Source organism: Dipodomys merriami, unplaced genomic scaffold (genome assembly GCF_024711535.1).
Source record: "Dipodomys merriami isolate MVZ:Mamm:240054 unplaced genomic scaffold, mDipMer1.0.p SCAF_310, whole genome shotgun sequence".
NCBI classification, from domain to species: Eukaryota; Metazoa; Chordata; class Mammalia; order Rodentia; family Heteromyidae; genus Dipodomys; species Dipodomys merriami.
This window is the reverse complement of record NW_027204605.1, coordinates 852,485-878,752: the sequence shown is the minus strand read 5'-3', so window position 1 is coordinate 878,752 and position 26,268 is coordinate 852,485. Positions and strand designations below refer to the sequence as shown.

Sequence of the window (26,268 nt, the reverse complement as noted above, 5' to 3'; positions counted from 1 at the left end):
TTAGTTGTCACTGTTTTGAGTAGTGAGGTGAGGTGTGCAGTATTCATTGTTCAGACTGTTCTGAGTGTTGAGGTTAGGTCTGTGGTTAACACTGTTGTGATTACTGAGGTTAGATGTGTAGTTGTCACTGCTCTGAGTGTTGAAGTTAGGCATGTGGTTGCCAATTTTAGGAATATTAAGGTTATGTGTGCGGTTGTCAGGGTTCTGGGTGTTGAGGTGAGGTGTCCAGTTGTCACTTTTGTGAGTACTGAGGTTTGATGTGTAGTTGTTGCTGTTGTTAGTGTTGAGGTTAAGTGTATAGTTGTCACTGTCCTGAATATGGAGGTTAGGTGTGCAGTTGTCACTGTTCAGACTGTTCTCAGTGTTGACATAGGTGTGTGGTTGTCACTGTTATGAGTATTGAGGCAAGTTGTATAGTTGTCACTGTTCTGAGTATTGAGGTGAGGTGTGCAGTAGTCACTCTTCAGACTGTTCTGAGTGTTGAAGATAGGTATGTGGTTGTCATTGTTCTGAGTACTGAGGTTAGATGTGTAGTTGTCACTGTTCTGAGTGTTGAGGTTAGGTGTGTCTTTGTCACTGTTCTGAATATTTAGGATAGATGTGAAGTTGTCACTGTTCTGAGTGTTGAAGTTAGGTGTTTGGTGTCAGTGTTAGGAGTATTAAGGTTAGGTGAGCTGCTGTCACTTTTCTGAGTGTTGAGGTTAAGTGTGTAGTTATCACTGTTCTCAGTATTGTGGTTAGGTGTGCAGTTGTCACTGTTCTGAGTACTGAGGTTATGTGGAAGTTGTCACTATTCTGAGTACTGAGGTTAGGTATGTTGTTGTCACTGTTTTGAGTATTGATTTTAGGTGTGCATTTGTCACTGTTCTGAATGTTGTGGTTCAGTGTATAGTTGGCACTGTTCTTAGTACTGAGGTTAGGTGTGTAGCTGTCACTGTTCTGAGTATTGAGATTAGGGGTGCAGTCGTCACTGCTCTGAGTGTTGAGATTAGGTGTGTAGTTGTCATTGTTCTGAGTATTGAGGTTACGTGAGTGGTTGTCGCAGTTCTTAGTAATGAGATTAAGTATGTGTTTGCCACTACTCTGACTCTTCTGAATATTGATGTTAGGTGTGAAGTTGTACTTGTTCTGAGTATTGATGTTAGGTGTGTGGTTGTCACTTTTATGAGTGTTGAGGTTAGATGTGTAGTCACTGTTCTGAGTATTGAGGTTAGGTGTGTAGTTGTCACTGTTCTTAGTACAGAGGTTAGGTATGTAGTTGTCACTGTTCTGAGTGTTGAGGTATGGTGTGCTGTTGTGTGTTCTGAGTATTGAAGTTAGCAGTGTGGTTGTCAATGTTCTGAGTATTGAGGTTAGGTGTGCAGTTTTCACTGTTCTGAGTACTGATCTTAGGTGTGAAGTTGTCACTGTTCTGAGTACTGAGGTTAGGTGTGTACTGATCACTATTCTGAGTATTGAGCTTAGGTATGTAGTCACTGTTCTGAGTACTGAGGTTAGATGTGCAATTGTCACTTTTCTGAGTATTTAGATTAGGTGTGTGTTGGTACTGTCCTGAATATTGAAGTTAGGTGTGCAGTTGTCACTTTTCTGAGTACTGTGGTTAGATGTGTAGTTGTCACTATTCTGAGTACTAAGCTAAGGTGTGTGGTTGTCACTATTCTGAGTATTGAGGTTAGGTGTGTGGTTATCACTGTTCTGAATGTAGAGTTTAGGTGTGCAGTTGTAATTGCTCTGAGTACTGAGGTGAGGTGTGTGGTTGTCACTGTTCTGAGTACTGTGGTTAAGTGTGTGGTTGTCACTGTTCTGAGTACTGAAGTTAGTTGTGCTGTTGTTACTATTCTGAGTATTGAGGTTAGGTGTGTAGTTATCACTGTTCTGAGTACTGAGGTTAGGTATGTAGTTGTCACCTTTCTGAGTACTGAGGTTAGGTGTGTGATTCTCATTGTTGTGAGTGTTGAGGTTAAGTGTGTATTTGTCACTGTTCTGAGTATTGATGTGAGGTGTGCAGTTGTCACTGTTCTCACTGCTCTGAGTATTGAGGTTAGGTTTGTTGTCACTGTTCTGACTGTTCTGAGTGTTGAGGTTAGATATGTGGTTGTAAATGTTCTGAGTACTGAGGTTAGGTATGTAGTTGTCATTGTTCATAGTAGTGAAGTTAGGTGTGCATTTCTCCCTGTTCTGACTGTTCTGAGTGTTGAGGTTAGGTGTGTAATTATTACAGTTCTGAGTATTGAGGTTAGGTTTGTAGTTGTCACTGTTATGAGTAGTGATGTTAGATGTGTAGTTGTCATCATTAGCACAGCTTATTTGGCCTGTTCCTGGCTTGGTCAATACTTGTGCACTGCTTCTGGGAAGCAGAGTCTCATGCCTCTTCTCCTAGGTCCTCTGGAGGCTGAGATGGAATCTAGGTTCGAATCCAGCCTGACAGGAAAGTCCAGGAGACTCCTACCTCCAAGTTAACCACGGTGGGGCTTTGATTCAATGGTGGAGTGCCAACCCTGAGCCTGAAGTCTTGAGAGACAGAGCTCAGGCCTGAGCACGCACATGCATGCACACAAACATGTGTGTGTGTGCAGACACACACACAAAGTGTGAGTTCCAGCCCTATCAGAAAATTTTAAGAACTGGCACCTTGACATATGCAAATCGCAACTTTGCCTTTATCTGTGTAAAGTCGATTTGCCACTTGAGAATCAGAAGTCAGTAAAATAAAGACACTGAAAACCAAATGCTAGTCCATATGTCAGTAATTGTATGACCTTATTTAAACAAATGATATAATAAACTTTTGACCTTACTTTTTCTCAAATTAGACAAATACAAAGTTAAACGAGGCAATGCTTCTCCATTTATTTACTTATCTATGTATTTTTGGCTGTAATAGTTGGAACTGATTGCCTCATTATTTTTGAGACATAGATGTCTCCCTATGCTTCCTACATAGCTGAGATTAGACGTGTGTGCCATCATGACTTCATGTCTAGCTTCATTTTTGTAAACAAATGAAAGTGTTGTGTCCTTTAGAAGAGTGTGACACTACAGCTAGTACTGCTAATAAGCTGACTTTTCACTGTTTTATAATTTAAAATTATATTTTTGTCATGTTTTTTCTTATCATATTGTGGATCAAACATGAGCCTCAAGCAAGCCAAGCCAGAAGACTTTACCAATGAACTTAAGTGCTACCCTGAGTTGGAAATTTTAAACATGTATGACATTGGATGAAGACCCTTTATTTTTCCTGCTGTCAGCAATGTGAATTTATATACACAAATTTAATTACATAAATGCACAATGCTGTTTCTTTTTTTCAAAACTTAAGTGATAAACTGGGATGCAGCCTACTTCCTGCTTGACATTGTAATCCAGTGCACTTACCAATTTATCTGTCCATTTAGAGTCTAGGCAATCTGGCTTTTGAGATCTATATTTAAAAATCTTGAGTTAATTTTATAGTTAGAATAGCATTGTAGTTTTTTTCAAGTGCATAACAGCAGCAAGCACCTCATTAATTTCCATTTATGTAGTTACTGTACTAAAATTATCTATAATGGGTGTTAGAGATCTACACAAATACCTGTTAGCCCTGTTATGAAGGTCTGTGCTTTTCTATACTCAAACATTTTAAATTTAGTTTGGAGATTGAATGAATGCTTAGAATAGAGAAATGTCTAGCACTTCAGAATATGCTTTTTGACATACACCGGAAACATTAATCCTACAGAATGTGGAAATCAGAAGCTTGCCCAATGAAAATGGAGGTTTTAATGTAACCACTGTCCAAATCTGTACAGAAACCTTCGAGAGGCCCTTTGCTCAGTATATTCTTTAACCATCAGAGGCTGTTTCAGCTTGCTTTCCTCAGCTTTCAGAGCCTAGGAAACACGTTGAGCCAAAATGCAACTATTTTATGAGAACTCTTTTTTTTTTTGTCTTTAAAAATTTTTTTATTGTGAAAATACCATACAAAGGGGTTACAATTACATGGGCAAGGTAATTAGTACATTTCTTTTTTTTTTAATTGTATTTTATTTTATTTGAGAACATACTGTACAGAGGGGATACAATTACATGGGCAGGATAATGCATACATTTCTTACCAAGCATTGCAGCCTCCTCCTTTGTTTACCCTTCACTTCCCTTCCCCGCTTCCCCCCACCCAATTTTACCCCCCTCACCCAACCCAATTATACCCCCCTCCCCCCCCCCCACACCGACATTGTAAAGCTGGTTTTGACATGACATTTTGTACTTCTCATTGTTGCAACAGGTCCACCTGAATCCTTAAACGACTTGTTTGTCCCCATCTCCTCCACATGTTATACTGACATCAAATATAGTGAAAGCGGGGGTTACACTGTGGGGGAGGGACATACAAAGCAACAAAGAAATAATCTTATAAATGCGTTAGAAACACATGCATGAAAGAAACGAAAACATTAAAATACATATTTAAGGGTTCATTTTCCTAACATCACATTATCTGACCTTTTCCGCTTGACTCATACCTATACTAGATATTGCAAATAAGGGAAACCATGGGACCTATGATTCTTTGGGCGTGGCTTACTTCACTTAATATAATTTTTCCCAAACCTTTCCATTTCCTAAAAAATGGGGAAATGTCATTCTTTCTGATGGAGGCATAGAATTCCATTGTGTATATATACCACATTTTCTTGATCCATTCATCCACTGAGGGGCATCTGGGTTGGTTCCATATCTTAGCTATGGTAAATAATGCTGCAATAAACATAGTTGTGCTGGTAGCTTTAGTGTGGTCTTGTTTGTAAACATTTGGGTAAATGCCCAAAAGTGGGATTGCTGGATCATAGGGGAGATCTATGTGAAGTCTTTTGAGGAACCTCCATACTGCTTTCCAAAGTGGTTGAACAAGTTTACATTCCCACCAACAATGAAGTAAGGTTCCTTTCTGTCCACATCCCCTCCAGCATCTGTTGTTGTTAGAGTTCTTGATTTTTGCTGTTCTAACTGGAGTGAGGTGATATCTCAATGTTGTTTTGATTTGCATTTCTTTTATGGCTAGGGATGTTGAACATTTCTTCATGTGTCTATTGGCCATCCTTCTTTCTTCTTCAGAGAAGCTTCTCTTTAAGTCTTTCGCCCACTTATTTATTGGGCAGTTGTTTCTTTGAGGATTTGTTGTTGGGTGGTTTAATTTTTGAGTTCCAAGTATATTTTAGATATGAGACCCTTGTCCGTTGTATGGATAGTAAAAATCTTCTCCCAATCGGTGGGCTTTCTATTGATCTTGCCAGCTATGTCATTTGCCCTGCAGAAGCTCTGCAATCTTATGCAATCCCATTTGTCCAACCTTTCTTTGATTTGTTGTGCTTCCGGGTCTCTATTCAGAAAATTTCGACCTGAGCCAAGGAGACCTAGGGTTTCTCCTATTCCATCCTGTAATGTTTTCAGAGTGTCTGCTTTGAGTTCAAGGTCTTTGATCCATTTGGAGTTGATTCTGGTGCAGGGTGGTATATAAGGTTCTAGCTTTAGTTTTCTACATGTAGTTAACCAATTTTGCCAGCACCATTTACTGAAGAGGCTGTCTTTCTTCCATTCTATTGTTTTAGCTTCCTTATCAAATATTAGATGGATATAGGTCTGTAGGTTCATTTCTGGGTTTTCAATTCTATTCCATTGGTCCTGAGGTCTGTTCTTATGCCAATACCAAGCTGTTTTGATTACTATGGCTTTATAATAGAGTTTGAAATTTGGTATTGTTATTCCTCCAGCAGTGTGCTTTCCGTTGAGGAGCATTTTTGCTATTAGGGTTCTTTTATTGTTCCATATGAATTTTTGGATTGCTTCTTCTATTTCCTTGAAGAATGAGGGTGGAATTTTGATAGGTATCGCGTTGAATTTGTAGATAGCCTTGGGAAGTATTGTCATTTTCACGATGTTAATCTTTCCAATCCAGGAGCATGGGAGGTTTTGCCATTTTTTAAGTTCTGTGTTGATTTCCTTTTTCAAGATTTTAAAGTTTTCATCATAGAGGACCTTCACTTCTTTGGTTAAGTTAATTCCTAGGTATTTTATTTTTTGTGGGGCTATTACAAATGGAGTTGCTTTCCTAATTTCAGCCACACTTTTCACATTGTTGGCATATAGAAAAGCCATTGATTTTGGGGGATTAATTTTATAACCTGCTACTTTGCCAAAGTTTTGAATCAGCTTGAGCAATTTGGGAGTGGAGTCTATGGGATTCTTTAAATACAAGATCATGTCATCTGCAAAGAGGGAGAGTTTTATTTCTTCTTTCCCTATTTGGATCCCCTTTATGTCTGCATCTTGTCTTAATGCTGTAGCTAGGCATTCTAATACTAGATTGAAGAGAAGTGGAGAGAGTGGGCATCCTTGTCTTGTTCCTGAGTTAAGAGGAAATGGCTTTAGTTTTTCACCATTGAGTATAATGCTGGCTGTAGGTTTGTCATATACAGCCTTTATTGTATTGAGGAATGTTCCATGGATTCCTAATTTTTCCAGAACCTTCATCATAAAGGGTTGTTGGATCTTGTCAAATGCTTTTTCTGCATATATTGAGATAACCATGTGGTTCTTATTCTTGCTTTTGTTGATGTGATGAATAATATTAATTGATTTGCGAATATTGAACCAGCTTTGCATCCCTGAAATGAATCCTGTTTGATCATGGTGTATGATTTTTTGGATGAATTGTTGAAGTCGATTGGCCAAAATTTTGTTGAGAAGTTTTGCATCAATGTTCTTCAAAGAAATGGGTCTATAGTTCTCTTTCTTTGATGAGTCCCTGCCTGGTTTTGGGATGAGGGTTTTGATGGCTTCATAGAATATGTTCGATAGTGAGCTTTCTCTTTCAATTTCATTGAAGAGTTGGAGGAGTATTGGTGTGAGCTCTGCTTTGAAGGCCTTGTAAAATTCCGCTGTAAAACACTCTGGTCCTGGACTTTTCTTAGCTGGGAGGTCTCTTATTGCTGTTTCTAATTCAATGCTTGATATGGGCCTGTTAAGCTGGTTTAACTCATCTTGGTTTAGTTTTGGCATGTCAATATTTGCTAGGAAAAGGTCCATTTCTGTCAAGTTCTCAAACTTATTAGCATAAAGTTTTGAGAAGTATTCCCTTATAATGTTCTGAATCTTGGTTGTTTCCGTGGTGATGTTTCCATTCTCATCTCTGAGTTTATTAATTTGGGTGTGTTCTCTCCTTTTTCTGATAAGGTTTGCTAAGGGTCTGTCAATTTTGTTAAGTTTTTCGAACAACCAACTCTTTGTTTTGTTGATTCTTTCTATAGTTTTTTTGGATTCTAATTCATTTAATTCTGATTTAATTTTGATTATTTCTTTCTGTCTACTGGATTGGGGTTTATCTTGCTGCTCTTTTTCAAGGAAGTTTAGATGTGTCATTAAATTGTTAGTTTCCGATCTCTCCAATTTGTTGATGTAGGAGCTCAGAGCTATACACTTGCCTCTGAGTATTGCCTTTGCTGTGTCCCAGAGGAGCTGGCAATTTGTGTGTTCATTTTTGTTGAATAGCATGAACATTTGAATTTCCTTTCTAATCTCTTCCATGACCCACTCATGATTCAGCAGTGTGTTGTTCAGCCTTTATGTGATACCGGACTTTCTTTGGTGGCTTTTGGTGTTGAGTTCTAATTTTATTCCCTTGTGGTCAGAGAGAATGCAAGGTATAACTTCAATGTTTCTGAAGTTGGACAAGTTTGCTTTGTGGCCTAAAATGTAGTCTATTTTAGAAAACGTTCCATGTGCTGCTGAGAAGAACGTGTATTCTGATGCTGCTGGGTGAAATGTTCGGTAAATATCTGTTAAGTCTAGTTGATCTATGCAACTGTTTAGATCTGCGGTTTCTCTGTTGAGTTTTTGCCAAGTTGATCTATCTAGTGGGGAGAGTGGTGTGTTAAAATCCCCAACAATGAATGTCTTTGGATCTATATGGGATTTGAGGGAAAGTAGTGTTTCTTTGATAAATTTGGGTGCTCCATTGTTTGGCGAATAGATATTTAGAATTGTAATATCCTCCTGAAGGAGAGATCCTTTAATTAGTATGTAGCGACCTTCTTTATCTCTTCTCACGATTTTTAATTTGAAGTCTATTTTATCTGATATTAGGATTGCAACTCCTGCCTGTTTATGAGGGCCGTTTGCTTGGTAGAATTTGTTCCAGCCTTTAAACTTGAAAATATGTTTGTTTTTACGGGCAAGATATGACTCCTGCAGGCAACAGATAGAAGGGTCTTGTTTTTTAATCCAACTAGACAGTCTATGTCGCTTAATTGGAGAGTTCAGTCCTTTAACGTTAAGAGATAGGACTGAGAGGTATTTGGGAGTTCCTGCCATGTTATCCACCTTCTTGGGGGCTGTGAAAACTGGGTTCTTCCTAAGGTTCTTGGATTCTCAGTTTGTGTGCAGTTTCTTGGCCTTTGTTGCGTTCTTGTTGGTTTTCTATGTGTAGGACATCTTTAAGAATCTTTTGCAGGGCTGGTTTGGTGGAGATGTATTCTTTCAATTTTTCTTTGCTATGGAAGGTTTTTATTTGGCCTTCAGTTATGAAGGAGAGTTTAGCTGGGTACAGTATTCTTGGTTGATAGTGGTTTGTTTTTAGGGCATGGCATAAGTCATTCCAGGCTCTTCTTGCTTTGATTGTCTCTGCTGAGAAATCTGAGGTAATTCTAATTGGTTTCCCTTTATAGGTGATTAACCTTTTCTCCTTGACAGCTTTAAGGATCTTTTCCTTGGTCTGGGTTGATCCTGTGTGGATTATAATGTGACTGTGGGATGTCCTATTCTGGTGTGGTCTATTTGGGGTTCTAAAAGCTTCTTGTATCTGAATAGGCCTATCTTTTTGTATGTTTGGGAAGTTCTCTGCTAGGATCCTGTTAAACAAATTTCCTAGACCATTAACTTCTGTTTCTAGGTTCTCCTCTACACCCATTATCCTTAGATTGGTCCTTCTGATGGTGTCTTCAAGGTGTTGGATAGACCTATCATATTTCTTGGACTTGTCTTGGATGGTTGTATGTTCTTTCTCTATAATATCTATGCTGTCTTCAATCCCTGAGATTCGATCTTCTGCATGGTCTAACCTGCTGTCAAGACTCTCTACTTTGTTTTTTATCTCTTTTCCTTCTAATTGGTCAGCTTTGATGGCTTCAAGTTCTTTGTTGAAGCTCTGTGTTAGGTCTTGTATGAATTTCTTTACTTCCTTAATTTGGTGTACAGTTTTTGTTCTCAAATCACTTAGTTGATTGGTTATGGTTTCTTTGGACTCCCATTCCTTCTGTTGGGTTCCATTCAGCATTCCCTTTGTGGTCTCCCTGACTTCCTTCAGCTCTTTGTTAATGGATTCCATGAATACCTTTAGTGATCTCTGTGTATTCTCTACCTGGTCTCTTAATTCGTGAATTACTCTTTGATTAGCTTCCTCCCTTCTGTGGGATTCCTGCAGTTCTCTTTCTTCCCGTTCGTGGGATTCATGCAGTTCTCTTTGAGTGTTCTCAGCCTGCTCACGCCATTCCTCCCTTTCTCTTTGAGTATTCTCAAGTTGTTCACGCAAATCCTGTATCAGTTTTTGAGTAGCTTCCTCATGCTTATGATATTCCTGTATAAACTTCTGGGATGCCTCCTCTCTCTCCCTATCACGCTCATACAGAGTCCTTTGTACTTTGTCAAACTTCTCATTTATCATGTTTGCTAGTAGTGTTTGTAGAGCTATTTGGGAACTCTCCTCTGGATTATTCTTTATCTGTTCTAATCACTGATTATCCAAATTGAGATACCCGAATTTGCCATTTTTCTTGTGTTTTTCCGGCTTACTCTGCCCATTCGAGATGAAGATAGCACCAGTTTTGTGCTAGAGCACTATCCTAAGGCAACCATCAACCAAAGTTTGCATTTGTACAGTCAATAGTCTACAGATACAATCTAGTTCAACTGATACATCTATTCAACCTCAAAAAAGTATATGTTAAAGGACTTCGAACCGCAGAAAAGAGTTTGGAAAACCAGAAATTATTAGGATTAGGGAGAGATGTGGGTAAAAAATAGGAATAGATTGGTGTGGGGAGGCACAGGGAGAGTTAACTATGTCCTAATCACCATGCAGGAAATGGGTTGGGTAGGATGCAAGTAGAGGAAGAGAGAAAAAGAAGAGACGGAAAGGGGAGTGAAAAGAGACCAGAAAAAAAATAGAAATGTAAAAATTAATGTTATTATAGAGGTTAAAAGACCGTCGATTTAGAGAGGAATGTGAATATGTTGAGAGAATGGGAGGGACATAGAGGAGATGTGAAAAACTTTAAGGATGGGAAAGGGAGAAGAAAAGATCAGAAGTTCAGTAGAGCTAGACAAAAAGCAAAAAGACAATTAAGAAAGAAAAAAAAGAGAAAGAAGACAAGAAAAGAAAGGAAAATGCTCATTCACATATTCCTAAAATAAAAATTATAAGAGGAGAGGAAAAAATAAAAGTTACTGGAAAACAATTATTTTTTCAGAAGAGGCAAATATTAAAGATTAATAAAACTTTTAGAAGAGAAAAAAATTTATATATATATATATATATATATATATATATATATAAGGTAACAAAAAACAAAAAAACAACAAAAAAACGAAAAGAAGAAGAAGAAATAAAAAGAAAAAAAAGGCTTTTTATTTTTTTTCGCGGGGGGGGGGGGAGGGGTGGGAAGAATCCTGTATCTCCCTTTTGTCTGTAACCAGTCTCTTGTTGGACTCTCTGGTCAGCTTGAGGTCCTGTGGCTTGATTGGTTTCTTCAGTCGGTTTGTTGGAAGAGGCAGAAAAATGGTCTGCTTTACCCAAGATTTTGAGATCCCCCTCCCAGGTTAGTTTTCTGGGAGGGTGATCTGCTTTGAGAATCACAAAAGAGGGTTATGCGGTGATGGGGCTAGGTTCTGGGTAGTGTTGAGGACTTACAACAAACAGCAGCTTTTCTCTGGGGCTATTTTGTGATAAAGCTCACAGTGCCCAGCCTGGAGCCTTTCTCAGGCTTTCGGTTTTTCAATTGATTGTGGTGGCTGCTAGAGGGAGGGGCAGCCTCTGGTTCTGGTTACCCAGTGAGGCAAGCCACTCCAATGGCTGGCGCCTGAGCTGGGTGACTTTTCCCTGGATGGAGCTGAGTCTGGCAGGTCACTTCGCCGTTAAGTTCTTGTGACCTGCTAAATGACTCATTTTATTCCAAGGCCTGAGCTGGAGCTAGCAGCTCCTCCGAGCTTTGTCGATTTCCAAGATGGAGATCACCGGTCCTGGGGGGGGGAGGGGTGGCCTTCCCTCCTCTGCTCCCTGAGAAGGAGTGAGGACGTCGGGCTTGTACTCACGCTGAGTCTTGGATCCTGGGTCGTCTCTGGTCTGCAAACTGCAGGATGAAGATGTCCGCTCCTTGTCAGTTTTTGTTGGTTGAGTAGAATCCGCTCATCCGCTGCATTTGGCTCCTTCGTCCCAGACTCTCTGTGTCTCACGTATGACCCCGCCGCGGTGGTCACCACCGAGACCCAACCGCTGCAGCCGCAGCTGCTGGCAGGCGCTCAGATGTGTCTTTTTGCCTTTGCTTCCCCTCTCTTGTCTAACTCTCTGTCCTGTGATGGCACACTTGATGTGATTCTCTGGCTTAGGACTGTTCACTGGAACTCTAAAACTGCTTTCTATGGGAGAGCTTGTTCAGATTCCAGCTTCTCCTCCGCCATCTTCCCGGAACCCTGGCCTCACTTTCTTAAAGCCCACCCCTGAACCTACTTCATCCCACAAAGCCCACCATGCTCCTCCAAAAACACTCCACCTCCATATACCTGCCCTTGAAGCACCGCCTTGCTAAACCATAAGCTTCTCACACAGCTCACCACCTCCCAGAAAAGCTCCTCCTGCTCCACCACATGCCTCTCCAACTCCCACATCCACTCCCTCCATGCCCTGCCTTGCTCCCTATATAAACCTGAAGGAGGGGTCCTCCCTCAGACCCACATTCTGCTCTATCAGAAGTCCTGCCCATAATTATCCTATACCCTTGTATCCCTTCCACTTCTCAAAACCAGCCTCCAGCTCACCCCAATGCTTCAAGTCCTGCCCTGACAGAAAACACGCATCACCCTATCCCATCTGTCAACACCCATATTGCCTCACCTGAAACCACTGCACCAGTTGGCTTCCTTCTGGCATCCTCGCCAGGCTCAACTGGAAAACCCTGTCCCTCCCTAGTCCCTTCTTTGAAAGTTGCCTTGTCCTCCTGGAAACCCAACCACAGTAGGCTTGGTACTGTCTTGCAATACCGAAATCCCCATGCAACCGTACTCCCTGTCTGGAATTTGTGGCTGGGTTTACGGAAAACCCCGTCCTAACTAGTCAAGTCCATTGAATTCTCTCTCTGTTCTCACAAAGCCCTGGTCCTAATAAGGCTTGTCAACTGCCACCACATCCTGCTCCACTAGAAACATCACTTCTACCTTATCACATGCCTCAAAGTCCTGCCATGCTCCACCAGAAACCCTGCCCCTTACTAGCCCACTCATTCCTAGAACCGCCGTTCCCTCCCAAATCCACACCCCTAAAAGCCTTTCACTTATACCCCTACCTTCCTCCACTAGAAACCCTGCCTTCTCTCAGCCTCTTTCTTCAATTCCCTACCCTGCTCTATGGGAAACCCCACCCTGCCTATCCAGTGAAAGCTCACAGTGCACCAGAAACCCTCCTCCCTTGTAGCTTTATTCTTCCATTTCAAAGTCCTGTCTCCAAATAAAAGCTCCCCTCTAGCCCCACTTTCTTACACTGAAAACCACGCCACCTGTCAGCCTCCTTCTAAAGCCTGGCCCTGTTCCCCTGGAAACCCCGCCACTAACAAGTCTAGTCCTTCCTGTCCCCTCCTAGCTGTCTCATAGCCCTACCCATATTGACCTCTACCCTCAAAGCCCCGCCCAGCTCCACCACAGATTCTTTGTAAATACCAGCTTCTCCCTTGAATCTGCCAGGGCTTCACCAGGATCCCCACACCACCTGATCCAGGAAGGTCTCAACTAGTAACTGTTTTATTCCAAATGTGATTTTATATTGGTCATAGAATTCACACTAATCCATAGGATAAGATAGCAGTGTTACAAACAGGAAACAAAAATGTGAAAGCTATTAGATGTCTAAGTCTAGTTCGGGGTTCTGGTACCAGGCAGATATGAATTGTGTGAAAATGGGTGAAGGTGATTTCTTATATTGGAATGTGTTCTTTGAAGTAGCAGTAAGGTTTCATAAGTGATCATTTTATTTCTAGAAAATTCATGCACACTTGTTTGCATTAACTTCAAAAATATTAGTTATTTTAAATCCTCTGGTTTAGTTGAGGTAAGAGTATTAGTATATAAAAACATGACTTTCAAGTGATATCTAATGCATAACTTTGGAGTTGCTTACCAAACTATGTACTGGAGTTTATAGTAACAGAAATTCTCTACCAGAATCAACTTTGAATTTCCTTCATCCACTAAAGTGTCCTTTGGAAAAGATTGAAGTGAGATTATACAGGTAAAATTCCAGAAATAAAAAAGTCTTTGAGATCATGACAAAATTATGACTGGTGAAGACACACCCCCATAATCCCCAATCTACTTTTCATTTTCAAACAAAAGTATCTTAAGCATATGTAAGTGCATGCTTTCTGAAGACATATAAGAAATGCCCTGTGTATTTCTGAAAACAAACCCAAAACAAGGAAAGACAACATAATGAAGCAGAAGGGAATTATGAACGTTGTACATGTGATATAGAATTGGAGAGGGTAAAAAATACACTGAATCCGGTAAAAAATATTTTTGGTCATGATGTCTGGTTATTCAGTAAATGGTGTTTCTTGTTAACACATGATTTAATATATGTTTCAGCAGGGATCTGCCCAGGAAATTGTGTATTTAGGCAATTTCATCATTGCAAGGTCATCAGCATGATGTACTCCCACACAGCTTCATACACTTACAACAGCACTAGACATGAAACCATTTTGGCCCAACACTGTATGACAGAACTGAGTTTTACCAAAGCTTTGTATGTGGTATTCTATTGTTTATTTAGGCTTCACACAAAATGTTTCTGCCAAAAGAAATAAATGATGGCTCAAATGGTTTAGTGTCATTATTAACATCTAACACATGCTGAGATTTTTATTTATACCTCTTTTTCTCCCTTCCTCTCTTTTCCCTCTCTTCTATCTTCCTCCCTCCCTCCTTTCTTTTCTTTCTCTTTCTTCATTCTTCTTTTTCCTTTTATTCTTTAGAACATGAGTATGAATTTAGATATTTTGTTTGCAAAACAACATTCCTTTTTCAATTTACTTTACTCATAGGTTATCAATTTTGCTGAGAACCAAACAGAGTCTAAGTTCCTCACCTCTGTCTGCCGATTGGAGAGATCACAAGTGCATCCCAACATTCCTGGCTTTAGATGTGATGGTCTTATTACTTTCCTTACTGACTGATTCTGAACTCTGATCATCTCAATGTGAACTCCAATAGCTTGCCCTCAGTATAGATTGTCAAAATGTGTGGAAGGAAATTTGATTTTAATCTCTTTTTTTTGCCAGTCCTTGGCTTGAAATTTGGAACTTTTTGTCCCTAAGATGCTTTGGCTCAGGCACTTGAGCAAGAGTGACATTTCTGTTTTTTCTGTGATTATTTGGGGACAAGAGACTCACAGACTTTCCTGCTCAGGATGGGTTTGAACCATGTTCCTCAGGTCTCAGCCTCCCAAATACCTAGGATTCAGATGTAAGGCACTGTTGCATGACTACCATTTAAGTTTATTCACTGCCATGAATATCAAAATAGGTTGGTTTATTGCTATTAAAATATAGGGTAAGTTTGAAAATATAGTTTCATTAATCAGATATTTTGGAGGGTAATTTGTTTCACATTAGAAACATCTCTACCATACTTAAGGAGTTACTTTTGCTGTTTATCATATTGTATGTAATTTTGGAAAATAAACTTTATTTATTGCAAATTGGATAAAACACTTTGAATGGCCTGATATGCTATTGCACATCTATGATCACTTTTTGTCAGAAGTCAGAGATCTAGAGCATAACAATGTGAACATAGCCTCACCAAAACTGTATGCATAGCAATCTCAACAAGTAAGTGAAGCATGAGGACTCATAACATTAATCTTAGCACCAATAGAGGCATAGGTAAGAGTAACATGGTCCATGCATTGCCTACATAGCAGAGATTGAAAGATAATGTAAAAGTACAAAAGGCAAGAGGCATACAAAGATTAGTTATAAAAATAAATGCATGTAAAATTCAATGCATTTTAAATCATTTTAATTATGAATTTGATTATATCTGTATTTCTCCACCCTTTATGTGCTCATTAATATGCTTTTCTGCTCTTGATTCCACCCCCACAAATTAATACTCAATTCTGGGTGCTTATTTTGTTGGGCTATGAGTTAGCTTTTCTAAAAAAATTACACCTTTTAAGTTCTACTAGGACTCTATCATATTTTAGTTTTTACACTTGTGTATACCCAGTGTACACAATTGTATATTTCATATTTATAGATTAACTATATCTTTCTGATTTGAGGGTAAACATGTATCCTTTGTTTCCCTTGGCTTAACTTCATTCACTTAACCTGGTTTTTAAGAGGCCTTACCATTTCTTTAAAATGATGCAGTGTCATAATTTCTAATGGAAGGGTATAATTCCATTGTGTATATATACCAACATTTTCTGATTTATAATTCAACTAAGTGAAAATGCCTAAATCTCATTTATTGTATTTAGTGTGATCGATCCCTCAATGATGTAGCAATTTCGTTTGCATAGCTTTTGTCTTTCTGTGTTTCCATTTGTTTGATGTTGTGGTTTTGTTTTTATTCTTTATGCCATTTCTGGCGTTTGCATTCAGGGCCTTGCACTCTCCCTTAACATTTTTCAGTCAAAGCCTACATTCTGCCACTTGAACCTCAACTCTATTGAGGCTTTTTGCTGATTAATTGCAGGTGAGAGGCTTGTGATCATTCGTCCAGGCTGGCTTCACAATTCAATTCTGAAAACTAGGATTATATGCATGTGTAAGCAACACCTGAGAGATTCTCTGTGTTTTATGCTTTTGTTGTCAGTATGCTGGGAAACAACTTAGCCTTATTTACCTAATATTGTGCATGCAAACTTTTCTCTAATGAAAAGAACTTTTGTCTCAGACGGCCAGGGGGAAGGGAGAAGGGATAGCAGGGGGGTGGGGTGGGGGTGGGGAATGGGAAGGAATGGGAAGGGGAAAAATAGGAGGAGGCAACAATGCTTGATAAGAAATATACTCATTACCTTGCCTATGTAATTGTAACCCCTCTGTACGGTATTTTCCCAATTTAAAAAAAATAAAACAACTTTTACTCACTCCCTAGCCTGGTGGTTTACATTTTTACATTATGCCAATATATGAATGATATAGGTTGAAAATTCATACGAACCTTATTTAGAGGGAAGGAATGAACGTTTGCTTGTATTTAGATGACACTTTTTAATGTATATGAATATTATTTTGCTCTATATTAAATATATTGATTTATACTCTATATCAGGTATATTATTTATTATATACTTGTGCATATTATTATTAGTATGAAATTTATAATGTATTTAAAATATATATGAATTAATACACCATAATACAATATATAAAATACATAATGTAATAAACATATAATATACATAATGTAATATATAATATAAATAAAGACAAATGTATAATACATAAATGTTTATTGAATTTCCGTATATCTAATTATATATACCATATTTAGATGACAGTTCCTAAAATATTAATTCTATCGTCTATATTTATTTAATTATATCTATCTATATTTATTTAATTATTATTTAGTAGCCTTGGGATTTGAACTTGAGGGCATAACTGCTTTCTTTTAAGGTATTAATGCCCAGAAATATGGAAATATTTGAACACTTTCTGTTTAAATTCATACATAGGAATTCATACATTCACAGGGAGACTTTTATCATTTCAGAATTTCTTCTATGTTTCTTCAGGGTCTGTTTTTTTTTTTTTTACCTGTAATTTTTGGATAAGTAATTAATCCATACATCCAATTGGAAAAGCATATTAAATCAATATTTTAATGATTGAATAGAAGTATAACACCCTGAAATATAACTATATGGAACAGTTCGCTGGTGTATTTATTTTAAATTAGAACCTGATGATACAAGATGAACACTATATATAAATAATTTTATATTTTACTAATTGTTTACCTTCAATAAATGTTCCAATATAGGAAGATAAAGTTAAAGTAGTAGTATGTAAATACTATTTCTAAAGCATTGAAAAATAAGTTAATATTTATATACACTTCCTCATAATATGGAATTGTTTTTTTTGTTTTTTTGTTTTTTTTGTCGGTCGTGGGGCTTGAACTCTGGGCCTGGACGCTGTCCCTCAGCTCTTCAGCTCAAGGTGAGCGCTCTACCACTTGAGCTACAGCGCCACTTCCTATGGAATTGTTTTTTTAACAACATGAGATAGTTTAAAATTTTCTAGTTTTGCTATTTTTTGTCGGTGGTGGGGCCTGAACTCTGAGTCTGGAGGCTGTCCCTCAGCTCTTCAGTTCAAGACTAGACCTCTACTGCTTGAGCCACAGTGCCACTTTCATCTTTTTCTGCTTATACGGTGCTTAGGAATTAAACACAGGGCTTCATGCGTGCAAGGCAAATACTCTACACTGAGCCACCTTCCCATCCCTAGTTTTGCTTATAGAGAGCTCTTCGATCAAATAGAGTGATTCATAAGTCTGTGATTCTGAGCATGACATGAGCCAGTGGTGCTATTCATACTCAACAGGAATGAAAGGAAAAGTTCATTCTAAAGGAATTAGCTTAATCCAATCCCGAAATTATTTCATATGTATGTCGAAAGAAAATGCTACTGTTTTATTATACTTCCCAAGGCTATCTACAAATTCAATGCAATACCTATCAATATTCTAATCTCATTCTTCAAGGAAATAGAACAAGCAATCCAAAAATTCATATGGAATAATTAAAGACCCCCCAAAGCAAAACTGATCTTTAACAGAAAGAACAGTGCTGGAGGAATATCAATACCAAATTTCAAACTCTACTACAAAGCCATTGTCATCAAAACAGCTTGATACTGGCACAAGACCTCAAGACCAATGAAATAGAATTGAAAACCCTAGAAATGAACCACAGAACTATAGCCATCTAATCTTCGATAAGGGAGCTAAAAAAAAATAGAATGGAAAAAGACAGCCTCTTCCATAAATGGTGCTGCAAAAATTGGTTAATCACTTGTAGAAAACGAAATCTAGATCCATATATATCACCCTGCACCAAAGTCCAAATGGATCAAAGACCTCAGAGACAAAGCAGACACTCTGAAAATATTACAGGATGGAATAGGAGAAACCCTAGGTCTCCTTCGCACAGGCCCAGATTTTCTTAAAAGAGACCCAGAACCTCAACAAATCAAAGAAAGGTTGGACAAATGGGACTGCATGAAATTTCAGAGCTTCTGGATGGCAAAGGATATAGCTAGCAAGATCGATAGAAAGCCCACGGATTGGGAGGAGATTTTCAGTAGCCATACAATAGACAAAGCTCTCATATCTAAAATATACCTGGAAATCAAAACTTTAAATCCCCCCAACAACAAATCCTCAACGAAACAACTGCCCAATAAATAAGTTGGCTAAAGACTTAAAGAGAAACTTCTCTGAAGAGGAAAGAAGGATGGCCAATAGACATATGAAGAAATGCTCAACCTCCTTAGCCATAAAAGAAATGCAAACCAAAACAACATTTTGATACCACCTCACCCCAGTTAGAATAGCTATAATCAAGAATTCTAATAACAACAGATGTTGGGCGAGATGTGGACAGAAGGGAAGCTTACTGCATTGTTGGTGGGAGTGTAAACTTGTTCAGCCACTTTGGAAAGTAGTATGGAGGTTCCTCAAAAGACTCCACATAGAGCTCCCCTATGACCCAGCAATCCCACTTTTGGGCATTTACCCAAATGATCACAAACAAGATCATCCTAAAGCTACCAGCACAACTATGTTTATTGCAGCATTTTTTACCACAGCTAAGATATGGAACCAAACCAAATGCCCCTCAACATATGTATGTTTCTGGTAAATGTTCTTCCCAAATTTTATATTTGTCATAGATATCATACTAATTACCAAGACAAGTAAACAGTATTAGGCAAAGGAATTTAAAATATGGTAGCAGATATTAGATTTCTTATCCTGGTTTTGGGTTATGAAACTAGCAGTTATATGTTGTGTGAAAATGTGTGAAGTTGCTGCCTTACACTGCAAATAATTATTCGCATTATCAGCTTGGTAAGATATTATAAGGTATAGTTATATTTCTAGACAATTTTTGTGTATATGTGAATATTAGCCTTCAAATGATACTTCCCCCCCTTCCCCCCCCTTTTTACTTTTTTTTCTTTTTGTCAGTCATGGATCTTGAACTCTGGGTGTGGGTGCTGTCCCTGAGCTATTCAGATCAAGGCTAGTGCTTTACCATTTGAGCTACAGTGCCACTTCTGGTTTTCTGGTGGTTACTTGAAGGTAAGAGTCTCACTGATTTCTTACCAGGATTAGTTTTGATCCACCATCCTCAGATCTCAGCCTCCTGAATACCTAGGATTATAGTTATAAGCCACTGGCGACCAGCTAAAATGTTACTTATTTTAAATTCTGTGATTTAGTTGAATGAGGAGCATGAATGTGTAGAAAGGTAACTTTCAAGTCATCTCTCTAAATAAGTTCAGAGTTCCATTTTCATAATCCTTATTACAGTGACTAATAACAGAAGCTCCCAAAGTAACAGAATGATCCTTCATTTTCTCCTACCAATAAGGTACTATTGGAAGAGAATGAGTGAGATCTACAGGTATAAGTCTGAGAATATATACTTGAAAGAATAAAAAAAATTGATGACACAGGAAGGCACAACCTGACTTTCATTTTCTAAGGAAAGGAATTTCATAAAAGTATATTTAATGGAAGGGCTTTTTTATCTGAAAAACAAATTAAAACAATATCATAAAAAAGTTGAAAGGGATCAGCAAATATGTTAAGTGTGATATAGCATTGGAGACTTTAAGAAATGAATTGATTTAGGTAAAATAAGTGTTTGGGAAAACTATCTGCTTTTTAAATTTATTAATTGCAAATTTTATTTTTGCTTACATGTCACTAAATATACATATGTATATCAACGTGTATGTACACACACACACACACACACACACACACACACACACACACACACACATATATATATATATATATATATATATATATATATATATATATAAGCAGGATCTGTCCAGTGAACTGTATGGTTAGGCAATTTCATCATAGCTAGTTCATCAGAAGGATGGACTTCTACACACCTCCACACAGCTTCAATACTACTGCACATGCAAACTTAAATGCTCACCATTGTAAGCAAGAACTATGTTTTACTAAAGCTTTGTATATAGTGTGTTATAGTTTCATTTAGGCCTGACACAAAATGTGCCTGTCCCTAGAGATCAATGATGGCATTTATTACTACAATAATGTAGTGTAAATCTTTACATTGAACACATACTCATTATGAGTTTTTCTTTCTTTCCTTTCATTTTCTTATTTTAACTTTAGGATGTTGATTTGCATTTTGATGTTGTGTTTGCTAGACAGGTACTCCACCACTTGAGTCAGTCCACCAATCCTTTTTTGTTTGAGTTACTTTACTCATAGATTAGCAATTTTTGCACCCTGTCCAATAGATTTTATACTCCTAATTACTTATGTCTGCCATGTAGCCTGAATCATGATTGCATTACAATATCCCTAGCTAGTAGGGTGAAATGGGTGATACTTTTCTTCCTAGACTGATTCTGAACTGAGATGCTCTCAAATTCTACCGTTAGTTATTGTTGTGAGCTCCAGTTCTGCCTACTTCTAGAATATATGACAGAAATAAATGATATAGGGCAATTTGAGTTAAGCTCTGGCATAAATGCTAATATAGGTGATTTGACATTAAAATGTAGGGTAAGTTTGAAAGTATAATTGTCCTAGTCAGATATTTTGATTAGTAATTTTGTTTCACATTAAAAACACCTCTTGACCAGAATTAAGGACTTACTTTTGCTGTCTGTCAACTTGTATGTCATTTGGGAAAACAAACCATGTCTTGCATGTAGGATAAAGGACGTTGAATGGTTTGATGTTCTGGCTCACATCTATAGTCACTGTCAGCAATCAGAAATAAATAGATCACAATTTCAACATATCCTAACAAAAATTTATGTAGTCTCAATCTCAACAAACAAGTAGATCATGGTGAAACATGCTATTAATCTCAGCAACACAAGAGGCTAAGTCTCTGCCCAGAAAGAAAGACTGAAAGACAAAGAAAGAAAGACAGAAAGAGAAATAAAAAGAAAGAGAGAGAGAAAGAAAGAAAGAGAGAGAGAAAGAAAGAAAGAAAGAAAGAAAGAAAGAAAGAAAGAAAGAAAGAAAGAAAGAAAGAAAGAAAGAAAGAAAGAAGGAAATTTATTGAGAATGAATAGTTTGGATTGAGGAGTCACGTGGTAGAGGTAGGATCTGTATTTGGTAATAGGTCTGCCTACAGCCTCCCTACATATTGGCTAAATTTTCAGAGTTTATCCGTGTTACCTAGGTATCTGACCAGAGGAGAGTCCCCGGCCCTGTGGTCACATCCAGACCCAGTGTGGCCACACTTTCCCCCCGCCTGGCCACACCTCATTCAGTCCCTGGCCTAGATAACTCCTGGCTAGTGGTTGGGTCACCCCTTTTTCTGGCCACGTCTCTCCACCATGCATGGGAGTGGCAGCAGTTTGGTAAATAAAATACATTACCTGACTGAATACAGCATGGTATTATCTTCATCAGCTCCCTAATGAAACCTATCTAATTAATATACTTGACACTTTGGAGTTTCTAGTTATGAATCCGTGGATATTTTTTCCCGTGGATATTTTTATGACGCATATGACTTCAGTATCTACAAAGAATATCTGCTCACACATCATTTAACAGTATAATTCTTGGAATCTGTAGTTAACCTTAATCTTTAATTAACCTTAAAGTCTATTTTGCTTTTTTTTTTTTTTTTTTTTTTTTTTTGCTTAAAGTCATAGAAGAGTTGGTGGGACAATGTGAAAGGATCTCTGGCTTCATATTTTCTCATCACGCTGGGCAATTCAACCTGTGTGCCACCAAGTCAGATGATGGGACTTTCAAATTCTGGAAAGCAGATGCACCTCATCATGTACCATGACTTCTTGATTTCTCAGATATTTTATTAATGTAATTGTTACTAAGGTGTGTACAGAGAGGTGACCATTTCACAATTCATGTAATGTGTACATTTGTCTTGTAGACAATGCCATACTTTCCTGAGCTTTCTCCAACTTTCTGTTTTTTTGTTGTTGTTTATGATTGTTTTTGTTTATGTGCCTCACCTTCAGCTTGAAATCAGAGCTTGGCTGCTGCCCCTGAGTTTTTGTAATGCAGGCTACTCTACCTCTTGAGCCACAGCTCCCTTGATGTTTTTTTGGTTGTTAATTGGAGAGAAGAGTCTTACATATTTTCTCATTCCATCTGGCTTTAAACTGTCGTCATCAGCCTCCTGAGTAGCTAGGATTATAGGCCTGAGCCCCCAGTGTCCATCTACTAAAATGGTGGTTTCATACTTCCTGCTGTGTCACAATTTTCTTCAACTCTTGGCACTAACACTACATATTGCCTGGCTCAAATCTGAATTGGTGGAACATGCTTGTATTTTGAGGGAGGCAGGAATAGGGACACATAAGATAAACAAAATCATTTGGTACATGGCATACAGACATGTAGGTTTATTGCCAGTGGACTGTGTCCTGTCTGTCTTTGCTGTTTTTGCTGTTAATTCTGCATGGCCTGTGAATGATGTTATACATATTCAAATGGCCATTGGCAGGAATGAGGTTTCTCATCCTGTTCTTTTTTTTTTTTTTTTTTTTTTTTTTTGTCGGTCATGAGGCATGAACTCTGGGCCTTGGCTCTGTCCCTCAACTCTTCAGCTCAAGGCTAGCGCTCTACCACTGGAGCTACAGTGCCACTTCCGGTTTTCTAGTGGTTTATTGGAGATAGGAGTCTCACGGTCTTTCCTGCCCGGGCTGGCTTTGAACCGTGATTCTCAGATCTCAGGCTCCTGAGTAGCTAGATTACAGGCGTGAGCCACCGGCGCCCGGCTCTCATCCTGTTCTTAAAACAAAACAAAAACCAACAAAAAATAGTACATATGAGTCCAGCAATTTGCTCTAATTAGAAAGCATTCTGCCCTAGTTTATGAAAAAGTGTTCTTTATTGAAGTGCTGCTACTTTTTCTAATTACAAATATAATGAATTCTGTAGTAGTCTGTAGAATTGCATACCACAGATGTCATTTTATAAATTCACAATAAATTCAGATATTTAAATGCTTATTTATTTATTTTTATTGGTTGTGGGGCTTGAACTCTTGTGGGGCCTGTGCACACTCACTGAGACTCTGTGCTCAAATTAGTTAGCACTCTACCACTTGAGCCACAGAGCCACTTCTGTTTTTAGTTGGAGATAAGAATCTTATGGGGACTTTTCTCCCTGGGCTGACTATGAACAGTGATCCTCAGGTCATAGCCTCGTCAGTAGCTGGGTTTACAGGCCTGAGCCACTGGCACATGGTTTCGAATAGTCATTTTTAAAATGATGAATTGCTTAGCGCCTCTGGCTCACATATGTAATCCTAGCTATATTTAGAATTATTATAGGTATGAGAAACAAACAGTAGGTATGTGTTGTTTATGATGGTTTGTATTGACATGTTTTAATATTGTTTATTTCTGGTTCTATAATGCACTTATTTTTATTTTCCCCTAGGTGCGGTTGATATGTGCTAACCAGTGTTGAACATTCTTTGGTTGAGATGAAGCCACGTGGAAGTTCTTGCCTCAAATGGCATGAAATTGAATTCCTCCTGCTCTCAGCCTGCCCATGGACCTGGGATGATAGATGTATTCTATCAAACATAGTCAGGGGTTGAGGAGCATTGCAGGTAAAACTACACTGGTCTTGAAATGATGTCCCAAATAGCTAGCTTTACAGGCAAATGCCTTCAAAAATCTTTTTGTATTCTGTTTCACTTTGAAGTAGTGTTTGGACATACTTAGGGAGTACAATGATAACATACTACCTGTTTAGTATATAGAATAATCAGACCAATATGATTAGCATGTTTATCTCCTAAAACATTGAATCTAATGTAACCTCCTGACTCTGCTAGTTATTTTGGAATATACCATAAACATGAATTCATTAATAATATGTACTAGAGTATTGGAAGTTGATACAGATAGGGACAACCTTGACTATGTGTGTATTACATATATATTTATGTATTGCTGCTCTGAAGAATATTATCATATATTCACCATGACAGTACCAGACAATAATTTTCCTGCAATGTAAAATTTCCATTTCATAATCTGCCATCATTTATCTTCTTTACATTCTCCTTATAAATATGAATATTTTTCCTGTTCCTTTTAATATTTTGAAATTAACATAAGATAGAATTAGAAAGTCATGGTCTACTAAAATTATCTCATTTTGTTTGATTTTGTGATTCTAAATCATTAAGACCAAGGTTTCCTGAAAGTTATGGTAGCAGACTCTATCACTAAATTGTATTGTAATTATATCTTATTATTTTATTTTTATATAAGTTTTTACTGTTGCTGTTTTTTTATATAGAGTGTTGTGAAGCTGGACTGAAACTTGCTCTAGTAACAAAGCTTTATCACTCCACTGTCTCTGATAAAATTGCTTTTTTCTGGAGGCTCATAATTATAACTCTAATTAGAAGGCTGAGACCTGAGCTTTAATTCAGACAGCCTGCACAGGAAATTTTATGACTATCTCCTCTCCAGGTCACTACAAAAAACTTGAAGAGGAGCAATGGAATTGTGGCACAATTGGTATAACACTAGATTTAAGGGCAAGATGCTCAGGATTGCCATATACCCCTTAGTTCAAGCCCTATAACACACATATACACAGACACACATTCACACATATACACACACACTCCCACACACATTATACATGCACAGAATCTCAGGCAATGTTGTATCTGAAATTCTTATCCAGAGATTGGAATTAGCAAACTGATTTTTGAAGGTTTTTCATTGATTATTTTGAAAAAAGGAGGATAGTTCATGGGACATAGTCAACAAGACTCTAGTGAGGAATACTTTATAAACGCCTACCTTATAAAAAGAACAGGAGCACAGTTTTTAATCTTTAAATATTACATTCCTTCAACTATATTATTTTTAAATAATAATCATTGATTTATGAGAAGACAATGCAGGACCTCCTCCCCTCTCCCCTTCCCCTCTGTCATAAAATATCACAAAAGTATCAAAAATAATTTTTTATCTTACAAGAATGTACACCTGTAGAATTGTCTGACTGTATGTGTAATGTTTATTTTTAAATACTTGTTTGATTTTCCCACCTCTAAGTACTTGCCTTTTTTCCAGATTACAGCACACAGGGTCTTTAAGAACAAACAGAAGATTAGGATTGTTAGGTAACAATGTCCTAGGAAGTAGATGTCAAAAATACAGAAGCACATGGCAGGCTGAGAGGTCCCTAAGAGGCAAAATGATTTGTGCAGGATGAGAGGCATAGTGAAAAATAATGCCTAAATCTGACCTAGGAACGTCTCCTTGAGCTGAAACCATGCCAGTACCTAGACCTAAATGAGGTTGTTGGGATTTGACAATGTCCACATGTGTATATGGTGATGTGGGAAGGGAGATTTCAGTCTCCAATTTGTCTTTGGGATGGTCTTATGTAAGCAAGCAGCTTAGATCATTGGGCCCTGAGAGATGACACTACCTCCCTCACAATGAAATAGAATATGGATCCCTGATAGCCAGGTAACTGTAACTGACAGTCAGCTCAAGCCAGTCCCCTGGCCTGTGGCTCAGGAACAAGAAAGGTGTTCCTGTATTGTTTTCAAAGTTCAAGAGTCTCACGTCTCAGGCATGTGAGGTGTGAGTGCCTCACTCGAGCTGCAGACATTGGATCAGTGCCAAACCACGAATCCAGTGTCTCAGCCCTTGTTATAAGAAGAAACAAAAAGGAGCACAAAGCAAATCAGAT

At 38.1% G+C, this 26,268-nt stretch overlaps 1 protein-coding gene across 1 annotated transcript; it reads right to left on the bottom strand.

Moving 5' to 3' along the window:
• LOC138841260 (GATA zinc finger domain-containing protein 14-like) lies at positions 1 to 2,145 on the bottom strand. Its single transcript, XM_070041951.1, has 5 exons — positions 1,656 to 2,145; positions 1,437 to 1,551; positions 769 to 1,303; positions 354 to 617; positions 1 to 312 (listed from the first exon to the last, which is right to left on the bottom strand). Exons 1-5 carry the CDS (start codon positions 2,143 to 2,145, stop codon positions 1 to 3), a joined length of 1,716 nt encoding a protein of 571 aa, XP_069898052.1.
• Positions 2,146 to 26,268: the final 24,123 nt, after the last annotated feature.

Coding starts and splice junctions, on each gene's coding strand:
- LOC138841260 (XM_070041951.1), bottom strand. CDS start 2,145: ATGAACAATGACAACTACATACCTAACCTCAGTACTCAGAACATTTAC. Junction 1,552..1,655: donor TAACCTCAATACTCAGAATA/GTGACAACCACA, acceptor TTCAATATTCAG/GACAGTACCAACACACACCT. Junction 618..768: donor ACAACTTCCACATAACCTCA/GTACTCAGAACA, acceptor TTCAACACTCAG/AACAGTGACAACTTCACATC.